Source organism: Ixodes scapularis, unplaced genomic scaffold (genome assembly GCF_016920785.2).
Source record: "Ixodes scapularis isolate PalLabHiFi unplaced genomic scaffold, ASM1692078v2 PGA_scaffold44__24_contigs__length_19508400, whole genome shotgun sequence".
Taxonomy (NCBI): Eukaryota; Metazoa; Arthropoda; class Arachnida; order Ixodida; family Ixodidae; genus Ixodes; species Ixodes scapularis.
In genome coordinates, this window is record NW_024609873.1 from 1,223,734 (window position 1) to 1,236,495 (window position 12,762).

The 12,762-nt window shown below is 46.8% G+C and overlaps 1 protein-coding gene across 1 annotated transcript in view; it reads left to right on the top strand.

Moving 5' to 3' along the window:
* The first annotated feature begins 7,106 nt into the window (after positions 1-7,106).
* The window catches only part of LOC115315503 (polycomb group protein Psc-like), a 38,631-nt gene continuing 32,975 nt past the window's right edge, over positions 7,107-12,762 (top strand). The window contains exons 1-5 of the mRNA XM_029974642.4: positions 7,107-7,257; positions 7,329-7,425; positions 7,608-7,663; positions 8,156-8,203; positions 8,915-9,020. Coding sequence (XP_029830502.2) covers positions 7,155-7,257; positions 7,329-7,425; positions 7,608-7,663; positions 8,156-8,203; positions 8,915-9,020 — 410 coding nt within the window. The 5' untranslated portion in view covers positions 7,107-7,154. The remainder of the gene's footprint in view (positions 7,258-7,328; positions 7,426-7,607; positions 7,664-8,155; positions 8,204-8,914; positions 9,021-12,762) is intronic.

The following is a 12,762-nucleotide window of genomic DNA, read 5'->3' on the forward strand; positions in this document are numbered from 1 at the left end:
CTCACACTCATGAATTTTCCTGGTTCAGAAACTCACTCACCCTCACCTCACCTGTGAAGATGAGGGTGAGTGAGGGTGAGTGAGGGCCCTCATGAGTGAGGTTTGCCGAGGTATGCTCGCCAGACAATGCCGTATGTACATATCCCACGCCACACTTCACTCATACGCGACATACAGACATCACAGCATTTTATACATCAACGCATTCAGAAACAGCACAAGATACATCAGATATTAACACTCTACATTCCTATACACACGTCTAGTCGACACCAATGGAATGTTCGTATTTCCTTTGGGTTCCGAGCCTTTTGATTGGCGCTGAGAAAACCCCTCCTGATTGGTCCTTCCTAAACTTTCTGATTGGTGCTCTGGAGGACCCAACAATGCTGCTGGACTCAATATAAGTGGCCACCGAAGGATTGTAAGGGTCTTGGCTCCCGGATACCAAGCCTTGGACATCTCACCCTGCCTCTGGAGGCCAACCTGTACGTCCGACCCCCTTCGGCTGTGGAGTCTTCCGCCCGCTAACTCGCAAACTTGGGACCCCTTACGGCTGTAGAGGAGTTCGGCTCGCCCGCCTTTGCGTGGAACCTTGTTCGTAGAGTTCGGCTGTGGTCGGGGCACCCGCTGAAGGTGTGTTCAAGGAGGACGGCAGGGGAAGTCGCCAAAGGTTACGATTATTCCACCAACATTTACTGAAGAATTGGCCATATCCGTTGTAAAGATTATTTCTCCTATACCATAAATAAACAGTTATTTGTTAACATCAGTATCGTTCATCGACGGAGAAAAGAAGACTTATTTTCTTCGTTACAATATTATCAGCGTACATCAGACCTGGCAATTGACTGTTCGATCTTTTGACCTCGCCTGTCGTATGAAAGGTCAAACCCAAGATTGTTTTTTTTCTAACTTAACTTTTAATCCTTGTAAATAGCGACAAAGGGCATGGCGTCATAGGGCATCCCTTTGTAAGACCACGTTCTATTTCTATTGGGTTTGTTCTTTCCTTCCCATACGCCCACCTCTTAGCACGTGGGGCGCCCTCTAACGCCACATCGCGGTCGGCGGGGATATCCCGATTTGGCCTCTCTCTTTTTCTCTTAGTACTTCCGTCTGAGAGGCAACTCTCTTTTCTGGTTTTGTTCCCTTTTCTCTTTCAGATATACTTTTTCCTCCTTTGGAAACGGCGGCACACCAGTACGGAGGAGGAAGTTGGGGGGGGGGGGGGGGGGGGGAAGAGGGGAGAGGGGGGGGACAGGTGGGTAGAAGGCAGTAGGGCGATGAATCGTTTACACCTTCCCCCTTCTCCAGCTCTCTTTCTCCTTGCTTTTGGCTTTCTGCTTACACGATGACGGGGTTGTGCGAGTGCGTTTCTGTTGTCTCCCTCTCGCCCGCTTGCTTCCCTGTTTGCGAACGGCAGCACTCGCGTGCAGTCCGTCGATTGGCAGCTGCCGTGCGCGACCTTGGCCGGCGGCCTTTCTGCGTTCCCCATTCACCGCTGACCGTGGGGCATGTTTTCGCGTGAATGGAAGTGAATGCCCGGGCAGAGCTAAACCCACGTAGAACACAATGCCTGCGCGTTTCCTCTAAACGTCATCACTAGTAGTAAAGCCCCTTCATGTTTCAAAAGTAGCGCAAGGTGCGCCGATGCTCGTGGCACGTGCAACGTGCAGCCCTTGGGAAGATCATGGCGGCACAGCGCAGCACTGATCTAGATTTCGGACGCCATGTTCTTCCCAGATGAGGCACTTGTCTTGAGCATTTACACAACACAACAAGGCTTTAACAAGTAGTCCGCCTCAGCGCTCCCTAGGTAGCCCGGATGAGCACCATCGTCTGCTACATCATTTGCGACATCGTCTGCCCCATTGCCTGCTTCATTGGTCATGCTCAGGATGAGCTCACATTAATAGGCTGTTAAGATCGTAAATCTTGATGGTGTCGCACGCACGTTGCAAATGAACTGTGGTACCTCGCTATCAGCTCGCGCTCACCAGTCGTGCACGCAGCTATGGCCTTTAGTGAATGCGGAGTGGTCTTGACGTATCCCCTATCGTCGTCGAGCTTCAGCCTGTTTGCCGCTTGGGGCGGAAAGGGGGTCTACTAACCATGACGTCATGCGCAGGCCTTGTCTTCGAGGTTGTACTGGCAGAGCGCGCACCGTTGCGCATCGCAGCGCCACAGCACCGTTTCCTTCCTGTTGTTTCGGGTATAAGATAAAAGGGTCATAAACAAAATTTTACCTTACTCCTTTGTCCCAGACAGAACGTTTCCGCGCTAAATGATCGCAATTAAAAATAGATCCCAACGAGACGATTCCCGACAAAATAATCTCAGAGAAAATGACACCGGGTAACGTGATTCCGGACAAAACGACCCCCCCCAAAATATTATCCCGTACAATGTAAACCCAAAGGAAATGGCCCCTGGCAACGCGATCCCGGACATAAAGGTCCCGGGCAAAATGGTCCCTTAAAAAGATGATCCCGAACGGGGAAGTCCTAGAGAAGATGGGCCTCGAAAACGTGATCTCGGACGAAATAATCCCCCAAAAAGAGTATAAAAAATAGTTCGAGAGAAAAAGGGATCGGGAAACGCGATTCCGAGCAACATGCTTCCAGGGAAAATGGTCCCGGACAAGATGATCCCGAACAAAACAGTCGCAGAGAAAATCGGCTCTGGAAACGTTATTTCAGAGAAAATATACCGGTCTAAATGGTCCCGGACAAAATGGTCCCAAACAAGATTATCCCTAACAAAAGTAGTCCCAGTGAAATTGGGCCCTGAAAAATTTACCCCGGTTAATGTAGTCGCAGGCTAATTGTCCCGGACAAAACGTTAACCAAAAAGATTATCCCGAACAAAATAGCCATAAAGAAAATGGGCCCTGAAACTTTATTCCGGACAAAGAGTTTCCGGGAAATAATCCCGTACAAAAAGATATTCAAAAAAGATTATCCCGAAAGAAAAAAAATAGTCAGAGAAAATAGTTTTCGGTAAGGCGATCCCACGGAACCCAGACAAAATTGTCCCCTCAAAAAATGATCCCGAACAGAATGGTCCCCAAAATTACGATCCCGAACAAAGTCCCAGAAAGCATGGCCCCAGAAACATGATGCGGAACAAAATGGCACGAGGCTAAATGCTCACGGGCAAAGTGATCCCCAAACGATTATCTAGATTCTCAGTGGTCTCAAACTCATTTGGCTGTGGGGGCCAGATAGACCACACGGGGAAGGCCAAGGGCCAAGGTAAGACGGGGGGAGTGTCAAAAGATTTTGAAGAGAAGAGACCTCGGTACTCTATGCTTCTTGTAAACTCACAGTTTCGGCGGTCACGTCTTTAGATTTTACTTGTTTATATGACTACTTTCGACCGTGACCTGATGTTATAAAGATGTTAAAATAACACTCCCCGCCAGCGTTCTGCCATTTTTAATAGAACAAGAGAGCAAGTACACTGTCGTTCGCGTTTCTCAATTCGCTCGGGAATTAATCAAGCTCAACATTACTCTAAAAACAATTTTGGCAGTTATTGCTTTCCTGGAGATTTTTATTACAACACTCGGAACACTCACTTGTCTTTTAATGGCGACTTTTTTTTTTCTAAGGCAAGAATCCCGATGTCGAAGCTTTATCTTCGGCAGTTGCTCCTGCTGATGGAAAGTTTGCGCAGCCGAGATTTGTTCTTCAACGAACAGCTTGCGCTTGCAGCCTAGAAGTGCAATTGTTGTACATTACAAAAAGCTGGGAGGCTAGAAATAAAGTGAAACAAAGGGCAAATAAACACAGACAAGTCTAAACTATTAGAATACGTTACAAGAGCAGAGCTACTTTTCGATTGAAAAGAAATCAACGAGATGAGATTACTATGGCGCATGCCAATTCTAGTGCACGAGGCATGGGAACCGGGACTTGTAGCCGGTTGCCGGCGGGCCACGTCCCAGCGAGTCGCGGGCCGCATGCGGCCCGCGGGCTGCCTGTTTGAGACCCCTCATCTAGAACTATTTAGACCCACAGAAAATGGGGCCTCGGAAACGTTTATTCCGGACTAAGTGGTCGCAGGGAGAATGGTCCCGGACAAAGCGGTCCCCATAAAGATGAGCCCAAACAAAATTGTCTCAGAGAAAACGGGATTCAGCAATCTGATTCCGGAGAAATTGGTACCTGGCTAAGTGGTTTCGGATAAAACAATCCGTAGAAAAATTATCCATAAAAAAAAAATTGTTCCACAGAAAATGGGTTTAGGCACGTGATCTCAAACAAAATGGTCCGGGTTAAAGGACCCCGGTCAAAATGGTTCTAAAAAAATTACTCAATTAAAATATTCCCCCGAGAGCAATGGCCCCAGCAAGCTGATCCCGGGCAAAATGGTCCCCGAAAAAATTATCGCCAACAAAAGGGTTCCAAAGAAAATGATCCGCGGAGTCGTGATTTCGGTCATAATTGTCCCAAACAAACTGGTCCCCGCAAAATGCTCCTAGGCCCCCAAACCGCTAAATACAGCACTTGGCTAAAAAAAAAAAAAAATTGAGACTGAAATGTTTAATGACTTTGTATTGTAAAAACTCACACCATAAATTTCGTGCAGGAACGGTAAAATAATTTGTGTGCAAAACAGTTCCTCGCTAGTTTAACGCTCGAAGTTTATTAATATCCCGAGTTGTAAATTAATTAAAAATAGACGAATTTCAGTTGCTTTTTTTAACGAATATTTTATCGGAAATTTCAAGCTCTATTTTTTTTCATGCATTTGAGCTCGGGGCCGCAGGCAGTTGCCGCGGAACGACTCTCGGACTGCGTTTGCCTTTGACGGGACGGGAAGCAAATTAGAAACTAAGACACGGAATGGCCTGTCCCGACAACGGAGGCGCATTAGAAAGGCATTGACACGTCAAAATTAATATTTTTTTTTTCTATTGTCCCAAACGATTGAAAACGATCCGTGGACATTCCCTTCGAAATTTGAAACTTTAAAATTCAATATTTGGGAAATAAAAAAAAAAACTTTTTTTTTCTTTTGTTGAATTTGAAGTTCACGCCAGTGAACTTCAAACTTCGAATATTGGGCCGTCCCGCGGGTGGAGTTTCTCTGACGCCTCCGATCCGAAGCGCCGCCACCCGAAGGGTCGTGTTCGCCGGCGTCCCGCGAACAACCGGCTGCGAGCAGACGACGCTTCACTTTCGAGTTTGAAGTTCCTTTAGGGCCCTCTCAACGATCTCAAATTCTTTAAAAGGGTGCTAAGGCATAAGCGAACGCGCAATATATAGACTTTGGTTAGCGACGTGAGGGGCCGCGTCGCGCCGGTGCTGCGTGAAGGGCTGCCCAGGCGGAGTCACAACCGAAACTCAATAAAGAGACACCAAACTCAGTTTTTTTTGACCGTTTGGCGATTCACTTTTCAACGTCTGAGAGGTCGTCGGGCAGCTCAAAAAGACCAATTCGTCCGATACCCCGACTCATCGATCATCCTCTGCTACCTGCGTCAAGCGCCGCCATATTTTCCGAGGGAGGGTGAAAAGCCAAGGGACGGCATCACTTCGGACTCCCATTTTCGGTATTTCAAAAAGGGCCGTAGTACGCTTGCAATTGCGTTAAAACACACGTTTTACGAATGCCGTTATTAAATGTTATAGAAATGTCGCTTACCAAGCTTTTAAATTTAATAATATTGGACGCAGGGCCGGCCCTACACCATCAAGCGCCCTGGGCAAACTCCGGCCGTGGCGCCCTTCCCCCTTTTTTTTATACACCCCTACCTGGCTAGATACAACATCACGTTGTAAGGAAACATATGGGTAGTGACCCAACATGAGCGTTTTGTCAGTCGAGAACCGCATTCCAAAAATGAACGGCAATCGAGCATATATAGCGTCGTCTAGGGCCCGTCGTAGCGTATCCAAATAAATACTCCCCCCCCCCCCCCCCCCCCCCGCCCCCAAGTCAAGCACGGTCGCCCACCCCTAGGGCCGGCCGCGATTTGTCGTCAAAAATCAATTGAAGCGAGGAGGGGAGCAGCGGGAGAGAAGGGCGGCAAAAATAAAAAAGCCCTGGCGCGCGCTTGATTTTTTTTTTTTTTTTTTTCGCGTTGCAATATTCTTTTTTTTTTTTTTTTTTGCGTGACTACGGTTACAATTTACATCGTTTTAGACAACAACAAAAATATTTAAAAAAATATGACCTTTATGGCATCAGTGCCCCATGAAGCGCTGGCATCACGCTCAACTTGTTCAGGTCTTTGGAGGCTTCTGTCGCTCAGACTGTGTTCGATAACACGGTGAAATCCGTCTCTTACTTGAGTCAAAAACGCTCGGGGAAAAAAGAGTGATAAAATATTTGCCGGTGACATTTTGGATGGTTGTTTTCCCTCTACCGAAGACTCCTTCACCTAGTCTGCGAAAGGAACGTGTTTGAGCAACACACTGCGAAAATCTCGGGACTCCGCATAGCGCCTAAACAGACATATACAACAAGGTGGAAAGTTGGGCGAGTTGGTTGATGGTCATATTGAATGGGTTAAAACAGCGCAGAAAGACGAAGGACCAGTAAAAGAAACCACACAGACACAGCGCTGTGTCTGTGTGGTTTCTTTTACTGGTCCTTCGTCTTTCTGCGCTGTTTTAACCCATTCAATAAGACAATATACCTTTTGAAAAACGTATACAGCGCCCTCCGGGGCGCCGGAAGGTATGCTGAGGATGTCCTGTATACTCGCCACTCCAGTAAAATCGACGCCCCTTAGCGATTACATAGAGAACATCCGAAAGGAGGCCTATTCACCAGAGTCGTCTGCATTCGCCCCCCCCCCCCCCCCCCCCGCCACCCTAAAAAAAGACTACAAAAAAACTTTTTTTTCTTTTTTTCTTCTTAAGAGTTGCGGAGTTCAGGTAATTTGGCCCGCGATATCTGAAAACGTGGCGTGGTTGCTTTGCACTGCTCGCGCTCATGAGGTGACGTTATCCGCCGAAGCGAATGCTTAACTTCCTCGCCACCCTCCTGTCAAAAACCAGGTGTCCCTTAGTTCCGCCCCTAAACAGGTCCATTGGTGAAGACTTCAATCTCTTTTGTTAAATTTGGTTTCATTCTCCTTTTGTCCACATGGGCAGCGTGACGGCCGAGGAGGAGGAGAAGGGCAGCGTTCCGGGAGGATGCCCCGCGCCCTGCTGCGCGACCTGAACGCCGCGCTGTCCTGCATGCTGTGCGGGGGCTACCTGGTGAACGCGGCCACGCTGGTCGATTGCCTCCACTCCTGTGAGTGTGCCTTCTTTTTCCTCTCTCATGGGAGGCACTGATGGGGACGTGTCATCCCTCTCTCCGTGCAGTCTGCAAGGTGTGCATCGTGCGCTACCTGGACACCAGCAAGCTGTGCCCCATCTGCGACGTGCCCGTCCACAAGTCCAGGCCGCTCAGTTGCCTCAGGTAGGCGCATATACCATATCGGGTCACACTGAGCGGCGGTAAAAGCGCCATCGCTCCGCAGCCTTGCTGGAAGGGCCGGTCGCACAGGTCTGCGTGCCTCCGTTCCCTGCCCGTCTTTCTAAAGCCCCCCCCCCCCCCCCCCCCCCTCGACACTCAGTCATTCTTTCCTAATCCTTTTCCAGGGTGGACAAAACTCTGCAGGACATCGTCTACAAGGTGGTTCCGGGACTCTACCAAAGTAAGCGATGTTCTCGAGTGTTAGTAGTTTCTCTGGTGTCGGGACTGAAAGGTAACACGCCCCAGGACGGGAATGACTGGATCGAAACAAGTCTTCCTGGACTTGTTTTTAGAGTTCCCCGTCACCTGACAGTCCACGTTCTTCTGGCTGCTCCATTCCTAGTTTAGTGTTTTGTTCCTCGCTGGGACCATATTAGGCTCGGTGTGAGTAGGGTGCCTTCATGTGCGCTTTGCTTGGGGTGATGACATCTGGCCATTTTGTTTCGAACGCTTATTTTTATTTTTTGTTCTGAAGCGCGCGAAAGAGCGTGTCCCTGCACGTGCTCGTGGCGCTGACTGTGCTACGGCGACATTTTGTTTCCTGCGATTTCTTTGTATTTTGCCTGTGAGCGCGTGCTGTCGGCATCGGGTACTACAAACGATGGCATCACCCTAAGCAGAAGGACATTGAGGCACCCTAGGTGTGAGCGTTCGTCGTCCTCTTTTTCCCCAGGGGAGATGAAGCAGCGCCAGGAGTTCTACGACCAGCATCCCGACGCAGGTAAGCCCCGTCGTAGCGTATACAGATGGTCAGTGTCATGTAGGCTGTCGCCGGATGAACCAATGCCGAAGCCTCGCCCTTTGTGGGGTCGATGGGCCGTCGACTGGCTCGCAGCAGCCGTGTAAGCAGGGAGATAAGCTGGAATTCCGCGGATATGCCATCAAAACGTATTTGCTATACTCCATTTCAGCAAGACTTAACGAAGGGCCAAAGCTGCGGGCCGCAGAAGTCAATTAGAGTGAAGAAGCGGAACACGTAACTTCTCTGCAGGGAATTCTACTCTGACGGTATCTTGTCACGTGCTCTCCTTCGGCAATCTAATTGACTCGCCGGGGCTGTCTCTGGTTTTTGCCACTTGACAGCTTTTGCCTAAATATACTGTAGCCACTGTGTTTTTTTTACTATTATTATTTGACTGGCGGTTTTTTTTCTTCCTAAAGAAATACCTTTTACTATATACGTTCTTACGTCGTTTTGGCTTGTGTTTTGTCCCTTTTAACGCTTGATGGGTTTGTTCCATGGAGCAGGCAAGCGGGTTTCTTTTCACCGCACTGACCACGCGAACCACGATTGTTTTCAACTGTATTCCTTAACTTCAAGGGAGAGGACGGACGTGTTCCGGCCCTTTGGTTGGCCCTCTGTGGGTGTCTCAGCCACCGCGTGGGTGGACCTGACGCCGCCCTTCTCCCTCTTTCGGCTCGTGCATTGCAGCCTCCAAGGTGTCGTGCCTCGAGGACCGCGGCGTGGTGGAGGCCTCAAGCAGGCTCATCTTCAGCCCCCAGGACACCGTTAGCGTGTCCCTCGAGTACTTCACCGGGTGAGTGGGTGAATGGGCACGACACGACCCATCTCAAACCATCTTCACGAGATCACCCTCCGATCATCCGTTTGCTTGTCCGACGCCTGTCCGGAAGTGACGCTCCGAACACCGGAAGTGACGCGTCGAGCACCACCGGCTGTTCGTTAGCAGGGGTCGTTCTTGAACGGCCCATAAACACATTTGCGTTTGAGTGCGATGCGTTCATTTGTCGCAAGCGACAGCAGAACGTTACAGAGACCGTTTTCACAAAGCTTGGGCGCACAGTTGCGTTGAAAGGCAGTCCACGGAAGTCAAGATGCCAATAAGGAAGCGCCATCGTCGCTTCCGGATCTCCAGCAGTGAACGAAATCCACGACAATATGGCGGCACCCGGCGACGGCATCGAGGTTGGTCGAGGTGGTGGCCGATCTTGGGACGATCCCGCAGGCTTCCGGGACTTTGTCCAGCGTGGACCATTTAAAAGCCTGCCGCGTCCCCACTAGGGCTGGGCAGTTGATCGATTAAATTCAGATTGACGCTCGAACCGCAAACAGTTTAATATAGCTGGTTCATCGGTTGGGTTGATAATTTGGCAAATCCCCCCAAAAATAGTTTTTTTTTTTTTTTTTTTTTTTTTTTTTTTTTACGAGCCAGCACTATTTTGTCTTTCGCGGTGAAGCTTTTTAGAATTCTCTTTGACGCATCCAGAGCCATCATAAAGTTAAAATAATTCTGTAATTTAATTTTCTGGAGAGGGGTTTGGATGGTCGAGTTTCAAATGAAATTATATATATCACTACAAACGACATGGTAGCAAAATAATTTAAAAAAAAGTGAAATTCTGGCTTTTTTTTAGAACATGTCAGGAGGACCGCGCGACCCTAGTTCCCGCAGCTCCTCAAAAAGCGGAAGCAAGAACCCGTCCCTAAGCGGGGAACCTTATGCGCGTCGCTGACGAGCACGGGGCAGCACGTGACTCTCCGTGTCTTTTTCTTGATTGATCTGCCGCAACACAGTGCGACGGAAATTTGAGCCCGGGCCGAAGTCGATGTGAACAGCTTGCTTACAAGCATGAACCTGAAACTGAACAGTTTGTTGAGTGTGAAGCAAACCGTATTCTTCATTGAAACTTCTGTTCAAAACATGTCTGACCAGTATGATGAACTACTGAAGACTGTTGGCCAGCATGACAAAGACATAAAACGTTTTACAAAACGTGTGGAAGAAATCGAGAACGCCGGGACGGGAAGGACGACTTACAGAGTTGAAACGGGAGCTGAATCGAATGGAATGGCACAAAAGAAAACAAAACCTGGAAATCCACGGGGTCCCACAAACCGCAAATGAAAACTTGCTGTCCCTGGTTAATGAGGTAGCTGCTAAGTGTAGATGTTCCGACTCTCGTCCCATGCGAAATTGTTTCAATGCGCAGGCTCCCTTCTAAACCAGAAAAGATCCCTGGTATAATTCTGCACTTCACGCAACAACAGACTCGCGATCGCTGGCTGGACAAAAGACGCAACCTTAAACGCCCCAATGATAACGAGTATGATCTGGAAAATATGACTCGTCAAGATAAAGCGCTCTTGCGGTCTACGAAACAATGGGCAAGAGAACACAATTTTCAGTATGTTTGGCACCGAAATGGTAACATCTTTGTCAGGAGCAAAACCGGTGACCCTGCCAAAACAGTAAAGAGTGAACACGATTTGCCAAACATCAGCTAAGCAACTGGTGTGTGCACTCTTTCTCTGCATTTTTTTTTTCTGTTTATACTTTCTTTTGAAATGGCAGTCTCAGAATATGTATTGCCTTCTGAGTTTGAAGCTTTTATCGGAGAAGAGTTTTCTTTATCAACTCACTGTTTACATATTAATATTCGATCAGCGAAAAATAAAAGCGGTGATCTTGAGTGTTTTTTTCCTGAGCTTTCCGATTTCGAGATTATTATGCTTTCTTAAACATGGTACACGGACCATACCGATGTTTCCAGATTGCCTTTGTATCAATGTTTTTTTTATCAATCGCAGCCAAACCCGAGGGAAGGGGGGGGGGGGTCAATTTTGATTAAAGAAAGCGTTGATTCCGAGTTACTGCCTTCGTTTACCGTTATCACTAAAGATTACAAGGCTTTATCATTGCGAACAAAAAACGACTTTGTTTCGGTCATTTACCGCCCCCCTGGAGGCGCCTTGTCCCCTTTCTTGGATTTTCTGAACGCCCTTTTTGATTTGGCAAATAAAAACAAGCTGAACATTATACGCGGCGGCGATTTCAATGTGAATATGTTAAGTAATACTGTTTCAAAGAGGGAGTTGGAAAATTTAATACTTATAAATGGTTTTCGTACTGTAATAAACTCTCCGACCAGAGTTAATGTTACCTCAAAAACCTCGATTGATTTATTTATAACAAATTACGCGGAAAGTCGTATAAGATCTGGCATAATTAACTATGACCTCTGTGATCATCTTCCTATTTTTTTGTGTGTCAAAATGAATAACGCAAAAAAGGATGATTCAACACCTTCTGCGCAAGTCCAGTGTGTCACGCCGGATGGTTTGGAGAGGTTCGCGGAATGTGTGGCAAATACAAATTGGGTTGATATCTTTTCAAAGAGCGATCCCGATGAGGCGTACAATTTGTTTCTTGAGCGGTTTAAAAGCCTTTATCAGAGCAATTTTCCTTACAAGCTAATTAAAGTGAAGCAACGCATTCGGAAACCATGGATAACTGTAGATCTCCTTGAAAACATAAAGGTTAAAAATGCGCTATATAGAAAGTTCACAAAAACTAGAGATCCCAATGACCTTCGGACTTTTAAATCGTACCGTAATCAACTGACAAACGCCCTGAGAAAAGCAAGGGAGGGCTATCACCATGATTCCTTTAGAAACTCTGTAGGCCGTTCTGACCTTATGTGGAAGAACTTAAATTCAGTTATAGAAGGCAAAACGTCCCATTGTGTAGAATGCATTATTTCTACAGGGAAGAAATTAACTGGCGTGTCGTTGGCGAACACATTTAATGACAGGTTTGTTGATTTGCCTCAAATGAACTGTGGAGATGCTGCTTGTGATAATATAACCTTTAAAACTAGGGATTCTATTTTTCTATTGCCAGTTACTGATACAGAGGTGTCTACTGTCTTTATGGAATTAAAAAATAGCCATAGCTGTGATGCCGATGGTATGCAGATTCGGCCGGTAAAATATGTTTTACCGCTGATCACTCCCTTCCTTACTTCCATTTTTAGTTTATGTTTTTCAACTCAACGAAAAGGAAGATAAGAACGACATAAATAATTATAGACCTATCTCTATCTTACCGGTTTTTTCTAAGGGCTTAGAAAAACTTATTCACATTCGTCTGTCAAATTTTTTTAATAAGTATCGCGTAATTACTAATGATCAATTTGGGTTCATGAAGCACCGTTCTACAGATTTAGCATTACTAGAACAAAAATAATTTATTTTAGAGAGTTTTGAGGCAAACCAGATAGCTTTAGCCGTATTTATTGATTTTACGAAAGCATTCGATTATCTAAACCATAATTTATTGCTAAAAAAAACTTTATCTTTATGGAATTCGGGGCCAAGCACTTACGTTGCTTCAGTCATATTTGAGTAATCGTAAGCAGTTTGTCTATTTAAATGGCTTTTCATCTAATACAAAGTCTGTTTTCTCCGGTGTACCACAGGGGAGTATCTTGGGACCTTTGCTATTTAACATTTATATTAATGATATTGTTAACATAGAT